Source organism: Rhopalosiphum maidis, chromosome 4, assembly GCF_003676215.2.
Source record: "Rhopalosiphum maidis isolate BTI-1 chromosome 4, ASM367621v3, whole genome shotgun sequence".
NCBI lineage: Eukaryota > Metazoa > Arthropoda > Insecta > Hemiptera > Aphididae > Rhopalosiphum > Rhopalosiphum maidis.
Genome location: NC_040880.1, coordinates 11,213,008 through 11,230,880, shown reverse-complemented (window position 1 = coordinate 11,230,880; position 17,873 = coordinate 11,213,008). Strand labels below are relative to the sequence as shown.

Genomic DNA, 17,873 nt, shown 5'->3' with positions numbered 1-17,873 from the left:
ATAAATGTGAATACTGAAGGATATATTTGCGCTAAGTGTATATAATTTTAGTCGTGCGTTAATGATACGATTATTTCAAACGTCTCCGCAAAAACTTTACTGTGGGTACCTTCATAATCGTTGTGCAGAATCAGATCACGCGTTCTCTTTCCCCTGCTACAAACCATACTGTGTATCGGCGAACAAGGTTTGCTAAAGGCGTTTAAGAAAATAATATCGCTAACCATATACGTAGTAATACCATTATTATCGTCGAATCCGTTCTATACGCTTGTCGTGTTGTATATAAAATATAAATAGTATATAATAATATATCCGTAGGTATTTCATTTGACGGTAACGCACGGTCGGTTGTAAAATATTTCTCTAAATTCACTCGCGTAGTTTTAAACTTTCGATAATTTATTGCGTGATATTATTATATATATATAATAACACGATATAATGTATAGGCCGATGTACAAACGATCGAAACAATAGTGACGTTGTAATTTATTTTCAAGCGGAGTCCATGTAGTTACAATTATGTTTCGTTATATTATTTATACGACGCGTATTGTTAAGTGCGTGACATTTCTCTGAGGGTTCATTTCAAAATTGATTGTTACTAGTTTTTCATTGACGGCGCACGAACACATTTTGAAATGTATATTTTATTGTTTATTTGATGTCATACGCAATACTTTTGATCGGGTCTAAAAATTTAAATAACAAAGTAATTTTATCACATTATCTTATGTTTAGTACGTTGGAGTCATCATACGACACAGTCGTTTCTTATTTTATGCAGTGAAAAATAATTTAAAACGGTAAAGTTTTTATTTTATAATACTGGTTTTATTGCTGTAAATTGTATAGAAATATATATATATATAGTTTATTTCAAAATATATTTTATAAGCTAATTGAGTTTCCTGGTACTCGAGAGATTTTAATATTTGTTGTCTTAGGATTATTTGACAAAGAAAATAATACGGTTAGTGTACAAAACTCAATAAAACCAATTTTGTATACGATTTAATAAAACGTGCATTCGAATGAGAAAATATTTATCGATATTGTTGAGTTGACTTTAATAAAGGTAGTAAGACTAAGAGTTTCGATCATCTTTCTTAAATAAATATAACCATTTAATATATTATGTTCATGTTTGAAATTTCTATATTTGCTATGATAAACAAACGGTTTCATAAAATATATAGCTCGTATTGTGGCGCTGTGTTTTGTTATAAGAATTTTAAAATGACCATTAAATGGAAAAGTTGCATCGTTGTAACCGAGGAATTTTTATAATTTTATTTTACCTCAAACTACTTGAATTTTTTTTTCTTACAAAATGATCTATTATGTATATAATCTGGAAGACGACTGTAAAATATTGTTTTTTTTTCGACTATTTCTGATGAAAATGCGATACTTGTTATTTTAACACGATTATTTTTACGTCCAATATAACGATATGACATGTTTCAAATCAGTCTTAAAGACGTATTTCCACGCCCACGCACACACACACACACACACACACACACACACATGCATACTCAGCACTCGATTATTGTATAGATGAATAATATAAAATGAATAATATCAAATCATTAAATTACATTATGAAAACATAAAGTTCTACCCACTTGAAACGTTCGTGCAAGAATATCAATTAAAATTTCACACGTTATCGATGTAATAATATGATTTATATTTCACAGTTACTAATAACATCACCGTCGTCAAAGGCGGGGAATATTAATTAAGCAATACTACCTAACCGTAGTTTGCTGAGTCAAGTCTATAGCGACGTAATAATATATGTATCGGTGTTGTTGTTTAATAGTTAAAAAATATCCGCAGTCAAACATTATTCTACCAGTATTAACTTACTACGGTTACTTCTAATGAATTATAACCGCGGTTAAATTTTATTATACGATACCGTACGCGTCGTTTCTATTCATAATAAAATACGTGTGTAACGCTAATGCAACGCGTTTTGATATATATTACCCGAGTTTCAGTGGCGAATGAATAATAAATTAATTGATCACGAAAACGGTGCGGGTTCACCATGAATTTTTATTGTAGAAATTTGTCACGCGTGTATACCGAACGCTTATACGTACACGTTTTATATTGGTTAAATAATAATATATTTCCATGGCGACGTGATTTGTTCCGGATATCGGTTCCGATGTTGGTACTCTTGGTTAATGGAAGTCGGGTGATGTCGCGAAGGTATCATAATTATAATATCACGTTATTGGAGTGCGTTGTACGACTAAAGAAAAAAAAAATACAATAACATCGGAATAATTACGAGTCCCTGGAAAACGGACGAGCGCATTGGTGTAGCTAAATTGCCTATCCAGAACGCCATGTTACCATAATAATTATATTGTATTATTGAAATGCGTTGAAAAAACACGACTAACGAGATACCGGACAAATGGTCCCTGTGATATGTGGTATAAATTACGGTACGAAAAGAGGATAAATCAAATCGAAAGCGTCCACTGGATATACATGCTCAACCACAGAATTAAGCATATTATAATTAGGTGTAAGATTTTTTTTTTTTTAAATTATTGAACCCTTTAATTTTTTAACACCTGCAGAGTTAATATTTGTTGAAACCATAAAGCTTTCACGATAACCATTGTCTAAATACAGATATGATGTTAAAACTGGTTAAATATTATTATAGTGCATAAGTGTAATTATAGACTCTGTGACATGGTCGGGGATTGGTAGTGGAGGGGGAGCTTACGTGGGATTAATCTGCTCAAATAAATTCTAAACTTCTTAAAAAAGTATCTTTTAGATATTTTACTGGTATTTTATTATTATAAAAATCAAAATAATCCATTTAAAGATATTTTTTAATTGGAATCCATTTTGGTTTATCACATGAATTCAATAATTTCTTCTTAAGCCCAACCATTCTTGTTTACCAGAAATACATGAAAAACAATAAATATTTAAAAGCTATTGAATTACAATTATTAAGTTAAATTATTTTTTTTTATGTATTACTGTTATAAATATATTATTACGTTAAATAATATTATTGTTTATAATTTATATGTTTAATGTACTTATTTGTTTTTTTGTTTAAAATCGGTTTAATATCTATTATTATATAATGGACCTCTGACAATGCAATACAGTTAAAGCTTTTAATATAATATATTATATTATATTATTATTATTATTATTTTATAATTTATAAATACGTTATAATATAATAATCGATAATTGATTTTTAACGGGTACACGTACAGACTTGAAAATTTACAAAGATAATCATTGTTTTTTATTGAACAACCTCATGATGTAGTATCTCTTATAATAAATCATGAGAGATTATAGTATTAATTTATAGGCAATAATGGAAACTAACTCATTTACGGCAAGATGAGCGTATTGTGTTTGAATTTGTATTTAGTAATAATAATAATAATTAAAATAAGAATCATAATAATAGTAATAATATAATAATTTCTTAAAGTGTAATCAAGGACTTTCCTCTGCTTACTCCGCTAGTCATATTCCCTAAATTTTTCATTTAAATTATTTTATTTGTAAAAACTTAAAATAAATGGTAATAATATGAGCATTCATTACTGCCACTTTTATTTTATATTATTATTTAAGATTTAATATTTTGCGATATTCATTCGAGGTCCCGGATGTAAAATTGTGAAACGGTAATAATAATAATAATAATAATATTATTAATATTACTTGAGGTTCACGTCACTGTGGTGAGTTTTGCGGAGTATTATTGTATAAAATTAATAAGTTATACTTATCAATCTTAACTCGTGAGTACATGACAAGCAGAAAACTTTTCAGCAATATCAACTAGATAAATTATATATATTATATTTTATAATATGAGATAAAAACAGTGTATTGCGTTTGCGGATATCTTTGTTCTGAAAAGTCAGTTGTAATTATTGAAAAAAGAATAAATATTATGTATTATGTTGTATGTTTAAAAAAATGTTCGTTTCTCGTTAATCGTTCTACTATATTAAAATTTATTTCGGATTCAAAAACTATAAACATATATTGCTGGCTGCTTCTATTGACAACTATGTGTATAGTGTTGAAATACATAATATTCGTTTCTGTCGCACAGTTATTCATTACTGCAGTGTTATTGTTACAAAGAACACGTCGTCTAACATATTCTGTACACTTTGTTTCCTTTTTATTCATCATAAAACTATATCAACGAATATTATACAGCGTTATCATGCAAAATAATGTTATTACATCCAACGGCGAGACCCTATCGCCGTTTTTTGCGGCCGAGCATCAGGTGATGCTGCCAGTTTTAGCTGAACCACCCGCGAATAGACAATGAGGGTGGGATAGTGTTTACGGTACCTACGACTTAACGTGAATGTCGTACGTGGTGGAAACGCATCAAAAAGTTCGTCCGTCGGCTATTGTGTTGTGCGTAATATATAGGCATATAGCCCATAGTATAATAGTTATTGAAAATAGTATATTGTTTTTCACAAATAAATATATTTTTGTTATATTATTTAATTGGTTTTTGTATATTTTATTTTATGTATTATTATTAAAATAAAACTATCACAAATTTGTAAAAAATGTTGACTTTGCCTAAATAATAATACAGGTACTTCGGGTTTTTTTTTTTTATAACCAGTGTAAAAAAATCTTGAGGTTAGGTTAAGGTATTGCATATTTTCAAGCTTTTTGACAAGTTATTATACTTATAGATTTGGTACTTAAAGCAATGACATTTTAGAACTTAACAATTTTTTCTTCTGATAACCTCCCCTGCCCCCCAAAAAAGAACCGTCTGGTATCTAGATTTATTTTTCTACCAGAACAAATAATGAAGTTGAAAGTCTAAGCATTTTTACTGTTTAAAAAGGCGATGATAAAAAACAAATAAAATAAACCTACCAGACCGTGTCTCAACTATTATATTATGGTCTTATTATTATTTTTAATTGCCATACAAATTACGTAGTATTATATTAAGTGAAATGAAATAGTCAATATTGTTTTATAATTGACAGAGAGATATAATGTATGTTTACTTAAAGTATGTAACTGGAGAATATGACAATTTTTTTTATTGAAATTTATATTAGTGTTAAGCTTTACATATTTACTTAGTACACTTTAATTATATTAATATATTAAGACATAGTCACCGTTTAGAACGTGAACTGTAACGCTTGCCGAATCTGAGGCAGACGGGGCGCACGTGTAATTTCCAGTGTCGGGTGGCTGTGCCTTGGATATCAGTAGCCTGCTGGTCCGTGTCTGTTTCTCGGTCACCACACTGATGCCACCGCGTCCTGAATAGTTAATGACGTCCCTGTCTCGGTACCAATAGATGAAGCTGGGTGGGTCTGGTGTTTCAAGAACAACGCACGTCAAATTTATGTCACTCCCACTCCGGATGTACATTTCCGTGTTTCCGATGATCTTTGCTTTCGATACTGTAAACGAAAAAAACATACATTTTGGATTTTTTTCACACCCTAGAGTCATTCATGATATTTATTAACGTTCCACTAGTAGTCCACATACGTGTATTTCTAGTTCATCGTCGTCAATAGAGTTGTATTATTCATAATATTATTATATTATCGATACGTGATCAAAAATGGATTCAAATTAGAATAATATTAAGGTTTTCTATATGATTTTCTGATTAATTAAAAAAATTGTTTTATAATACAGTCAACAGAGATTGATACTACGATTATTATTATTTTAATGATTTATAATTTCAGTGATTACAAATTACATTACTCTTATAAATTACAATCGGTGTAACAGCTACTTATTAATTATATTTTATATAATTTCATTATTGACTGCACCAGTGTGTCATTCAAATACTTGACTTAAGTCATTATTTATTATTTATTTATATGAAGTTAATCCATCTTTGTCAAATCGGTATAATATATAAATATATATATATATATATATATGTATTCATAATGTATTTAAATATTTCTGAAAAAAGTTATTGTTAATTAAATATAATTATATTCGTGGGTAATTCAAAAATAATATAAATCACCATTCCTCACACTCTCCAGTCTCCATATTAGTCGTGCCTTACCTAAGAAACAATGTAAGGTGTCGATAGACGACAATCGTTACACTATTATCTGAACATATTATAATAGATTTTAAGAATCATGAATATCTGAAATATTACAATTATTCAAGTTGAATTGACAATTAATGTAATAAGTGTAAACCTAATTTACATCGTATTTACATGTGATAAATTATCACTGGTAATTCTTAAACACCAAACGAGTGTTATTTTATGTAATTTATAACAATTAATTGATTTAATATTATAAGCTAAAAAGCAATTATTTCTTAATTAAAAGTGTAAAAATCTCAAATTCTATAAATGTGACATACATCATTTTGGCCTCCTACCAAAAAGATATGCCCAGCCTATACAAGCGATCAACAGCTCCGGGAGTACGGGTGGCCGGTATATACGTATATTATGTTAACGTGTACACGTCATCGTGGCATTTCGCCCATACGTGTTGTATACTACCTATATCGTATGTATTACGTGTATATTCGTATACATGTGAAGGGAGAAAAAAAGAATGTGTAAGTTGTTGAGAAGTTGATAAACATCGATCGTAAGAAAACGCCACCATTAGCATGTACTAATTGTACATGTAGTAGTCTCAATATCAATGAATTTAGGTGATTTTTACATTTTGTACCTTTATTGACGGTTTAGTTTGATAATGTACTCGAAATACCAAGAGCATTGATTTATTTGTTGAGGGGGAGTTATAATTTAGAATACGATCTTGTCGTGCTTTGTATCAATAATTTTTTTTAATTAATATATCATATTCAATTAAATCACATTCTTGAAATTGAGTTAGCTATTTACCATTATTATTGTGATATAATATTATTTTATTGTTTATTGAATCGGTAACGGTATCATATCACACAATTTAACGAATGAAAAAAATAAATCGATTTCTACTGCGTTCAATATTATTATAATGATTATATTATACCATATTATTATATTAACGAGGCGTATAATAAACCACGTGCGTTTAGCTCAACGTCTCCAGCCCTTTCTATAGTCGCCTTTATTGAATCTTACGTGCTGCGGGTACTGCTTTTATTATAATAATATATATATATATATATATATATATAAAGGCAAATACAGCCTTTAGCGTATTAAAACTGACGCGGTAACGATAGTAAATCGAATACTTTTCGTAATAAATAAAAACAATTATTTTGTGTTTGCTCACAAGGAGTTTTTATTTTTCAGAAAACTCCGCGAACATATATTTTTTTATAAAAAAAAGCTTTTATGAAAAATAATAAATGAAAATCTCCTACTGGTAAAAACGGTTGAGAGAATCCAGAATTCAGATAGCCTTATCTAACGTAATCGGCGTACTAACCTAGCTACATTTAATCGTGAGTTTTTAATTATTTTCATAAAGTTTATGGTTTTTAATAAGCGGATGTCATTTTGTATCTGTGTACTGCGCCCGATGGCATATTACCAAGAATGACATAAGTTATGGACGTGGAGTCATAGGCGGTCGCAGACTTTACTCTAGGCGCATATAATAGAATGTATTCTGATATTACAGAAAGGAATGGGCAATTTCTTAAATCCTTTAAATTATTCTCATTAAGTTTCGAATTTTTCTTTGTTAAAAGGGTTAAAAATGTTATTAAGATATTTTTTATTTTTTATATGCCTTACACGTGAATGGAACATCCAGTTTATCATCACTCAAGGCACTCTACTGCATTAATTAGTATTGTTTTAACAAAACACTATGGTAAAAAATACGTGACAGAAAAAATGGTAAAACTCAAAATTTTATTTGATAAAATAATTAATGTTAAATAATTACCTTTTTATTCAGTGAAAAATAAAAATATAATAAATAAGTAAACAAAAAAAAATTTAAATTAAATACAAAATTAAATTTAATAAAAACGTTCAATAAATATCTAACATTTAAACCTTGGAGAAATATAAAAATATAATTTATAGTTGATAGAAATTTTCATTAATAGTATACTAATGATAAAATACAATAACTTATTAATCAGTTTTTTTGTTGTCGTTGTTGTTTTAGTTTCGTTTTTTTTTAGTTAAATAACTCATTAGTTGCAAGTTACAAACAAAAAAAAAATGTAAAAAAAAACATAGAACACTTCAATTATTTGATGTTGAAAATGTTATGATAATATAAAGAAAAAAACAATTAAAAATATCTGTGTAAACTATAATCAGTCTTTCTTGATTATTATTTATATAGTTCTTTGCAACATCCTTTAGTATTAGCAGTACTAGCATATAGAGTATGACCTTAATGTTTATTGTTCGTATAATGTGTTTTTTCTTATTTCACATATTATTATAATAATGTAAATACAATGCCAGATGCAGCCCCTGGTTATGCTGCATAAACTGCAGTCGTGCGACTGGCTACGCAAAAAGTATATTAAAGTACTTAGTAATTCGCTTAATTGAAATCATGATCAAGGCCTGTATTTAAACAGGCATTTTTATTATGTTATTGTACTAGTATAATATTTGGTTTGAACTGTAAATCTTTAATGAGTTTTACGACATAGTTTATAATTAGAAGAGTAAAGTGATAAAAGAAAGTAAAATAGAAAAATAAGAGAGATGAATAACCGCTAACATTATTAATAATTTGGTGCCTTTACTCATTGATACAAATTGCATTAGAATTAAAAATTATACAAAAAAGAGGCATAATATTGTTGTCCATTGGTTTTCAAGTTTCATTAGTATTTTATTTACGGCCGGAATTCGTATGTACGTGGCAAAGTCAACATTCTGGTCAAGGGGAACTTGAAAAACACTTTATTGTGGATCGAAACGAAAATTCTTTGGAATTATTCAGAAAAAAACATTAACGTTTTTATACCAGCATGTTTATTTGAACAGAATTCACTATCCATGTAACTGAAATAAATTTAAACAAACCGATTTATTTCTGACTAGAGGTTTTTTGTCTATGCGTTACCTACTAGCGCATTTTAGTGAACAGTACATTGATCTACCATTGTATTTTAAAACACTTTAAATAAGAGAACGATATAATTTTTTTTATCAAAAAGTCTTTTTAAATAGTTTTTACAAGGTTCGAAATAATACAAATCGTTATAGTTCTTCGTATTATAAAGATTTAATCCTATCTCAATATTTATAATAACGTATAAATATTTAATAATTATAATTTTTTTTAGAAGAAACTTTAAAAATGCTATATCAGGACACTATGCTAGTAGAATTCTATCTGAATGTTATGTATTCTGAAGTCTTATCGATGATAAACAAATTCTTTTTATGACTTTGAACATAACTGTCACTTTATAGAAACATTTTTTTTAAATGATCGATAGAGATAATAAATAAATTAATTTTTAATAAATTGATACCTATAAACATATTAATTCTTTGCTATTTAAGCCGTTCAATCACCTTCCAAGTTAAAGGTAGATAAAATGTTATATAGTTTCTAAAATATGATAAAACATGATTCAAAAGTGTTTGTATGTAGGATCTATACATTGACGATAATAAGATATATAATTACCAAAATAATATCAAATTAGCGAATGATGTCAATAACCATTTTATCGTTTTTCAAATAAAAATGTCACATCCTATCTTTAAAAGCATTAAGAGTATATTTCACGATAAAATATAGCTGATATCTATAATTTGAGCATCCTCGTCCAAAATGTTTTAGTAACTACGAGTTTCAAAAATATAATTCATTTAGTTTTAACATTTCAGAATTTTGTTTGTATTTTTTTTTAATACTTGAAACACGAAACATTCAAATTAAGGAGATACGTTTTAGATTTTACATACAACTAAAAAAAAAAATTGAAAATGCAGTATTTATAGTTTAAATTATATGATATTAAATAGTCAACAAACAATTTCAAACTTTTATCAAAAAAATAAAAATAATTTACAACTATGAGTTTTTGGTTGAATAAAAACTAAAAACTAATAAGTAATAATGTAATAAATATAGACTGTATACATTTTTATTTTAATTTCTCTAACCTTTACAATAGATAATGAACATTAATTTTTAGTAAACTTATATCCACTGTAGTTAACTTATTTTCCGTCAAATTGATTTAGTAAGTTCAGTGCACACCTCTAAGTTTATTCTATTCAATGGTAACATTTTTGTTGAAAAACCATTATATTTTTTGGACAATAGAATCATCGGACAATGGTTTTTAGTTTATTTCAGTCCGTTAAGGTAATATCTTGAGTTGGCACCTTCTATACTTATATATCCCAAAAAAATTATTTTCAAAATTCAGAGTTCATGATTTATGGAGTACCGTCCTCGCCCAACTCACCCTATGATTATTAATATTGTCAATGTCGTGGAAAAAAAACTCAAACGCCATAATGTAATTTTTTTTTGTGCGTTTGGTAATAAGTCATAAAACATTTATTGAATATTTTTTTATGCATTTAGTTTAAAGTACCTGATAAATAAGTATATATTGCAAATGCGAGTGCACCATTTTTTTTTTAATCCAATAGAATAATTCAAACATCAAAATTACATATAGATTTTAATACAATTTAACAAAACTGCTAATCAGATTATTTTACATTAGATATATTTATCGTCAGTTAAAATTAGTTTCAATGTTATAACTGTGCATTAATATGTACACTTTATAGATGTAATTTCACGTTAACTTAACATACCATAACTGTAAATATTAACTAAAAATAATGTTTTTGTAATGCAAGTGCAAATTACTGTGAATACATACAAGAGGATGAATAAATTAAACATAAAATAATATGGAAAAGGTTTGAATAAATATTAAATATTACAATATGTGTGTAATCTATTAGGGTTAGTACTATTTACTCAGAAATTGATAGAAATATAGCGGGCAAATGAGTTAAAAAAAAAAAGTTTTAAAAAATACAAAATAAATAATTTTTTGATCATTCAATAACATAAGAGTACCAATAATAGCCTTATTCATTATATTCGTATCATAATAATCGTATATTATAATATATAATTATAAATTCATATAAAGAAATCTTAATCTCTAGGGAACTATAGAACTAAACCGAACAGGATATAAATGTAACGAATTTTAAATCATATTCCTTATACAATTCATGTTTAACGTTGATTGTAGTAGTTATTACCGAATACCTCTATAAATTACCAAAATTACAAGAAACTCATTAAATGGTAACGAAAGTAAAATGTTTAGGGAAAAATGTTTCACTAAAATCTACTTTTATTTCTACTATAGAATAATTGTCATAAAATCAAAAATAACTTAGGAGAATCGAAAAAGTGAAAAATCGACAAAAACTATTTTTCTCTTATTATAAGTATCGCTGTCCTTAAACGACAAATTAGAAGATTAGGTTAGGTTAGACAGGTAGGTGCATCGGGCGACGCAGTGACAGACATTACTAATAACACCACACCACACAGTATAAAATGTAAGATAAAAATAAAGAATACATCCGACCGACGAATTCAATAAGAGAAGAAATGATTTAGACGGTAATACGAATAATACTCGCGGAACAACTGATTCGAGTATAATACAAATAAATCCCTCTCTGATCACAAATACAGCGGCGTTTTAAACACGCCATTACAATCAAACGTATTTTAATCTGATAACCGCGACAAACGGAAGAGAGAAAATTATTCAAAAGACCAGGCCGATATCAAAGAAACCAGAAACACAACCGGCAGAAAACGTTTGAGTGCTGGAAAAGTGTTTAAACGCGTTGAAATTATTGCGGTCACGTACTCACGTATACAAAAATGTAATACATTTTGAATGTTTTGCACCCACTGCAGTGCGTTCGCAAAAGGTTTGCACAAAAGTGTTTCTAGGTAGTGTTATTGTAGTGTTTTCGCAGACATATAACTACCACAGCACAGGCAGTATTGTCATTCGTATTATAAAGGTCTGTTATAAATACTTTTGCTACACGCCATAAAGCGCGATTAATAATTACAATTAATAAAAGACAACGGGACCGAATAGCAGTGATTAGTGTGTGGAATTGAAACCAATCAAGTATAACTGAATCCAGGAGTCTTACTCTATGATCTCCTATCTATGTTGTTTGTTTCTCTATTTACTTTACAACGTTAACGATAATAATATGCACCTAATATCCGCGTAATAAACAATAAACGTATATAATAGTATTATGTATACATACTTCTAAGAAGCACTACTTCGCGTAATGAACGGCGGGAAAGTATTGAACTGCTCTTGACGAGAACATAACATAGTATATTATAGTATTAGGTGTTTTGTTGATCCGACGGTTTTGTATCATCGGGACGAAAAGATAAGCAAGTATAAGTAAATAAATAAATAGGCTTTACGAATCTCAGTACAAAAAGTTAAGGAACTGAACAATAAGATTTAAAAACTAATATAAAGAGAACCGAGTGTCGAAGGGAAACGAAATCTCGCCAGATGTTACGGAAACTATTAATATCAACGGCGTCACAGCAGTAGAACTACAATATAGGATACGAAATTCAAATACCTATAAGATTTTTGTTGAATAAAGTCTAGAACCGAGAATTTCTAGTACATATTTTTCATAATGGTGTGATGGCCACACGACGTACGGTTGAGATGAGATCAATTTGGTTAAATAAATCGGTATAGCTATATCACTTGTATAACGATTGCCATGGTTGAATATACTGTTTAAAAACATTGCTTGATAAAATATTATAAGACATCGGATAATTGGTTATATGCACATTACCATTATTATATACTAGGATTTTAGTTTAAATGGATACATCAATCTTGTTTTTACCGGATAAAATCGATAGAAAAGTTTATAACATAATAGCGGTATCTACAATGTACAATTTAATAAATAAATCTTCATTATTTTTTGTAATCACTAATTAAATTTCGAAAAATAAGCTATACTTATATATAATTTAAACCACGAACATGTTCAGTTTATTGTGTTGTTTTTAAAGTCAATTTTACTGTGTTTATATTTGTATGTTGTCTATATTTCAATCGAAAGATAAGACTCTTTATGGAACTACTATCGTGCATTAGTAATTAATCACCGATCTTAAATTGATATACTCGTAAAGTTATTTAATACATCAGGTTTAAAGTTGTCAATCGATCATTTTATTCTTGAAACAATATCATTATTATTATTTTTTTTTTTTGTAATAAGAGATAAATTGCAATATAAAAACAATTTAAAAAAATTCTTATAAGTTTGATTATGTTTTGGTACTATTTTCGTACTGGGATGCGTCATATATTTTTTAATATTTTGGTTGTAACCTGATTTTTTTCTTTTTATTATATTTTTTTGTTATGTATTTATACCCCTGTGGATATTTTTAGAATAAAAGCAATGAAGATCTTTTTATGAGATTTGAATAAAATTTGACAAAGGTAAAGTAGAATATCTCGGTATAATGCGAATTTAATGAATAATTTTGTAAACGAAAGCGGCAACATGAACCATAATCAATATTGAGTTATTTACTTTTGCAATATGCAATAAAAGACATTTTAATGAGCAAGCTTTATTTTTCTACATAAATTATTCACAAAAAATTACAATTTCATAGCGAGACCATAATCAATAATATTATTATGTTTACGCAAATGTATATTACTTCCGCGATTCACTTACACCTTTACACGTAGAAATCCAAACACGTCTTCTGTTGATTTTATTTAAATTTTCAGCACATTAGTCTGTTAGTCTATTGTTTTTTTGTCTTTTGAAAACCATCTCTCCAGTGAATTATTAATTGTTGTCAATAGTTTAGAACTTTTGAGATACCTTAACTGTTTTAGATGGAATATCTATTAATGAATTTATATTGAATTGATATTTTGGTTGAATTCTTAAGTGATCTGTATTATTAAAGGTTTTAGTTTCGAATAAAAATATAATATAGGTAGAATAGGTAGATACCTACCTGATTATTTTCATAATGAATGAAAAAAATAATTTCAAAAGTACTTATAACGCATACATTTAAATTGCATAATATCAATATATTTGTATTTGAGATGAAAATGATTACAAATAATAAAAATTTAAAGCAGATAATACTGAATGAGATACGAGTCTAGTTCACTGTTGTTATTTTTATGATGTTGATTGTTTCATAAAGGTACCTACTTTATCAATTATGGTTTAAAACGGATAAAGAAAAATATATAATATAGTGTTTATCTTCAATAAAATAAAATGTATTTATGTAAATATAAATGGACAAAGTTCAAACTTCATTTGAAATATATTTTACTTAAACGCGTAAACTTAAGAATTATAAATACGGGTTTGCTATAGTAGACACTTAAAATTACGAAGGCTTAGAACATTTGTATTTCAATGTTATACCGTTGAAAACTTTTATTTCCTTTGTAAAGTTTATAGTAATAAAATGTTATATTCAATATAACCATGGATTCATTAAAATTTATTTAAAGTACCTAATAAAAACATTAAGAATAATTAATAGTTGCGGCTTTTCTTTGTTGTTCGAGTATTTAAATTGATTTAATCCAAACGGCAGCAGTTTTTTTCAAAAATAAGTCGAATTAATGTGGATATTTTTTCAAAAGGTGATATAATAAGTACATCAAATCTCGTATTTTGTATAGAATATTTTTAATTTTAGCAAAAGATTGTTTTTATAGAAATTTTAAATACATTTTTCAATTATTGGCTTTATATTTGGCTATGGGTTATTCATTGATTGCATAGAACATTTTTCTGTATTATGCTGATGAAAAAAACAAACAATAAAATTAAAATTGAACGATTAAAAATTAAAAATATTATTAAAATTATTAATTGAGTTTTTAATATTTGTATTTAATGTAAATTAATCGATAATCCTATATTATTTACTTCTGAAAATTTTAATTACTGTTTGAAAATAATTTACAGCTTCTTATGATTTAAATAAATAAATATAGTTATATAATATATATATATATATACTAAATATGCTATTAATTTGTCATTACAGTTATTTGAAAACAGATTCGCATTAAAAATCCCTAGAATGGATTATGAATTTTAATTATGAACTTTATTTAGTCAGTATAAAATATGGTATTACGTTGCATCGTTGTATTACACGCTGGAGTTAATATTATAATTTTAAACAGTAATAATGTTGAAAATGTAAGTATTCTCACTCGTTACTTGACTTGAACTTTATTCGAACTCTTATTTATACTCTAACGAACTTTAGGCGAGAAAACGGAGTTCTTATAATATAGACTCGTATATAGTGGTTATCGGATATACCTACTACTACTACGCGTATATACATACAATAACGCGAATGTTTAACAAGTCGCATTGTGCTCGTCGGATAATATTCGGCAACGGACAGTTTTCGTGGGGTATTCAAGCGATGGTGAAAAATGTACAATATATTGTGCTATTATACACACGCCGCCGGTGTATACGAGGGTGTTAACCGATCTGATCTAGATCCGGTGAAGGGAAAAAATGGAAATGTTCATAAATGTATATATATATATATATATATATATATGTATTATATTACATTATATTGTATGAGCTCATCGTAATATATAATAATATGAGGTATTTTCACTATTGTCGGTTGTGGCGGCGCGTTGTACATAATAACAAAAGCAGCAGTGCTGTTTGTTCGAACACACATACACACACACACACACACACACACACACACACACACACATACACACACACACACACACATACACACACACACACACACATACACACACACACACACACATACACACACACACACACCACATTCTCAGCCGGATATAATGGTACATAGGTGTGTAATTTTTGGACGGCGCACCGGTTGTTGAAAATCGTGAGAACTTTCACGTTCCATGGCATTTTATATTTATATTTATATATAAATATATACAATATATTCAACTATATACAGAGTAATTCATTAAGTACGCTCATCCCTTCCCTTCAATATTTTCGTTTTTTAATTATGAGCTTGTTTAAATCTCGCGATGCATAAGTATACTTTAAGCTTATTTTTAATTTTTTAAATTGTGCATTTTAAAGCAGTCTACCGTGTGAAATTGTTCCACTTCTTGATTTACAATATGTATATCAGGAATTCTCGTCTTAAATTAAGAAGCCTATGTCATCACATAACTACTACATTTCGTAAACGGAATAAAAAATGTTTTCAATAATCAGAAGTAAAACAAAATACGCATGATTTACACAAATCTCTATAATAGGAGTGAGGAATGTTCATGTTTAATGAATCACTCTGTATATATTATGTTGTATACAGATTCGTCTAGACCGAATATAGTACGATCCATTGGTTTCCGTCACGTACGCAAAACTGTTTTGTACTCACGTCGGAATTGTCACCATACACACAGACCCATACACAAACACCTCATACACACACATGCGCATAAAAAGCCACGATTCGATTTTACTTACTTAGTTGTGACCCTCCTTCTTTTTAAAAGTCCACAGTTTAATATTGTTATTATTATTTTTATTATTTACTCACTGACTACGTTCAACTGGAATCCTTGGCTGATTTTTGGTTCGGTGCTCACTTGACACTCGTACGTCCCAGAGTCTTTGATCTGCGGAGACGTGATCCTGAGCGTCCATTCGTCCGACCCGTCTGAATGTAGCGATTGAAAACGCTGGTCGTTCGTGTACGTTAGTATGCCCACGGTCAATATGTGTAGGTCACGTTTCCTGATCCACGACACCTGGAGAAAAAAAAATAAAAACGCCGCACCTTAATAAAACAATATAATATAAAAATGCTCTGCACGTGAAAATACTTTTGCGCTTTACCAAAATTAAATTGCGGTAACTGTATAATATATCGCACTTAATGTATATATGGGTAATTTTACAGGGTGGATGGGCCATTGCACTTTTCCGTTTTTACCTGTATTATAATCAGAAAAAAACTATAGAACACGGTATTACATCATATATTGCTCTATATGAGGTGATATATATATTTTTTTAAACATAAATTGTTTATTTTTTCTGTCGATTTTTGTGATTTTGAAAAAAAATGATTTCGACGATGACTACATAGATGTATATTTTATAAAAAAAATAATAAAAGATGATCTATACTCTTAATATGAAACGTACAGATATTTTGATATTTTATTTTAAATATCACCAATAGTAAGAATAATGTCCATAGTCAATAACAATTAATTACTCCTAAAAGACCATTTTTGTTTTAATAATTAATAATCGTATCATATACTATTATTTATATTCTGTTTAATTTCATATGCATATACATATATAAACATTTTGTATAAAAGCTGACTGAAGTAAATTCATATAAAATAAAAATATGGGTTATTGAATCAATTTTGTAATACTATTATTAAAATAATTCAAATTGAGTCTAGTACTAGCAGGTTTATAACATATAGAAGTTAGTGATAAATATTAATCTATTAATATTTGTAATTTGTAAAATTGTTTAGATATAATACGTGAAAATAAAACCAATATAAAAAAAAAAAAAATGACTAAGTAATTTATACCAAAAAAAGGGGATTTTTATTTGAAAAAAATTGATTTTTATCACCACAAAATACTTTTTTAATAAATAGGTAGCACAAAGTAACAGAATAATTTTAAAATAAGGAGATCAAGTGTAAATAAAAATTCAATGAATCAGATTTAAATAAATTCTATACTCGAAGAAAAATGG

The 17,873-nt window shown here is 27.9% G+C and overlaps 1 protein-coding gene across 1 annotated transcript in view; it reads right to left on the bottom strand.

Annotated features, from left to right (window-relative positions):
* LOC113561131 (protein amalgam-like) overlaps window positions 1–17,873 on the bottom strand; it is a 244,807-nt gene that overhangs the window by 4,652 nt on the left and 222,282 nt on the right. Inside the window, exons 3-4 of the mRNA XM_026967363.1 lie at window positions 16,683–16,893; window positions 5,199–5,489 (exon numbers count right to left, since the gene is read on the bottom strand). Of these exons, the coding sequence (XP_026823164.1) occupies window positions 5,199–5,489; window positions 16,683–16,893 (502 nt within the window). The remainder of the gene's footprint in view (window positions 1–5,198; window positions 5,490–16,682; window positions 16,894–17,873) is intronic.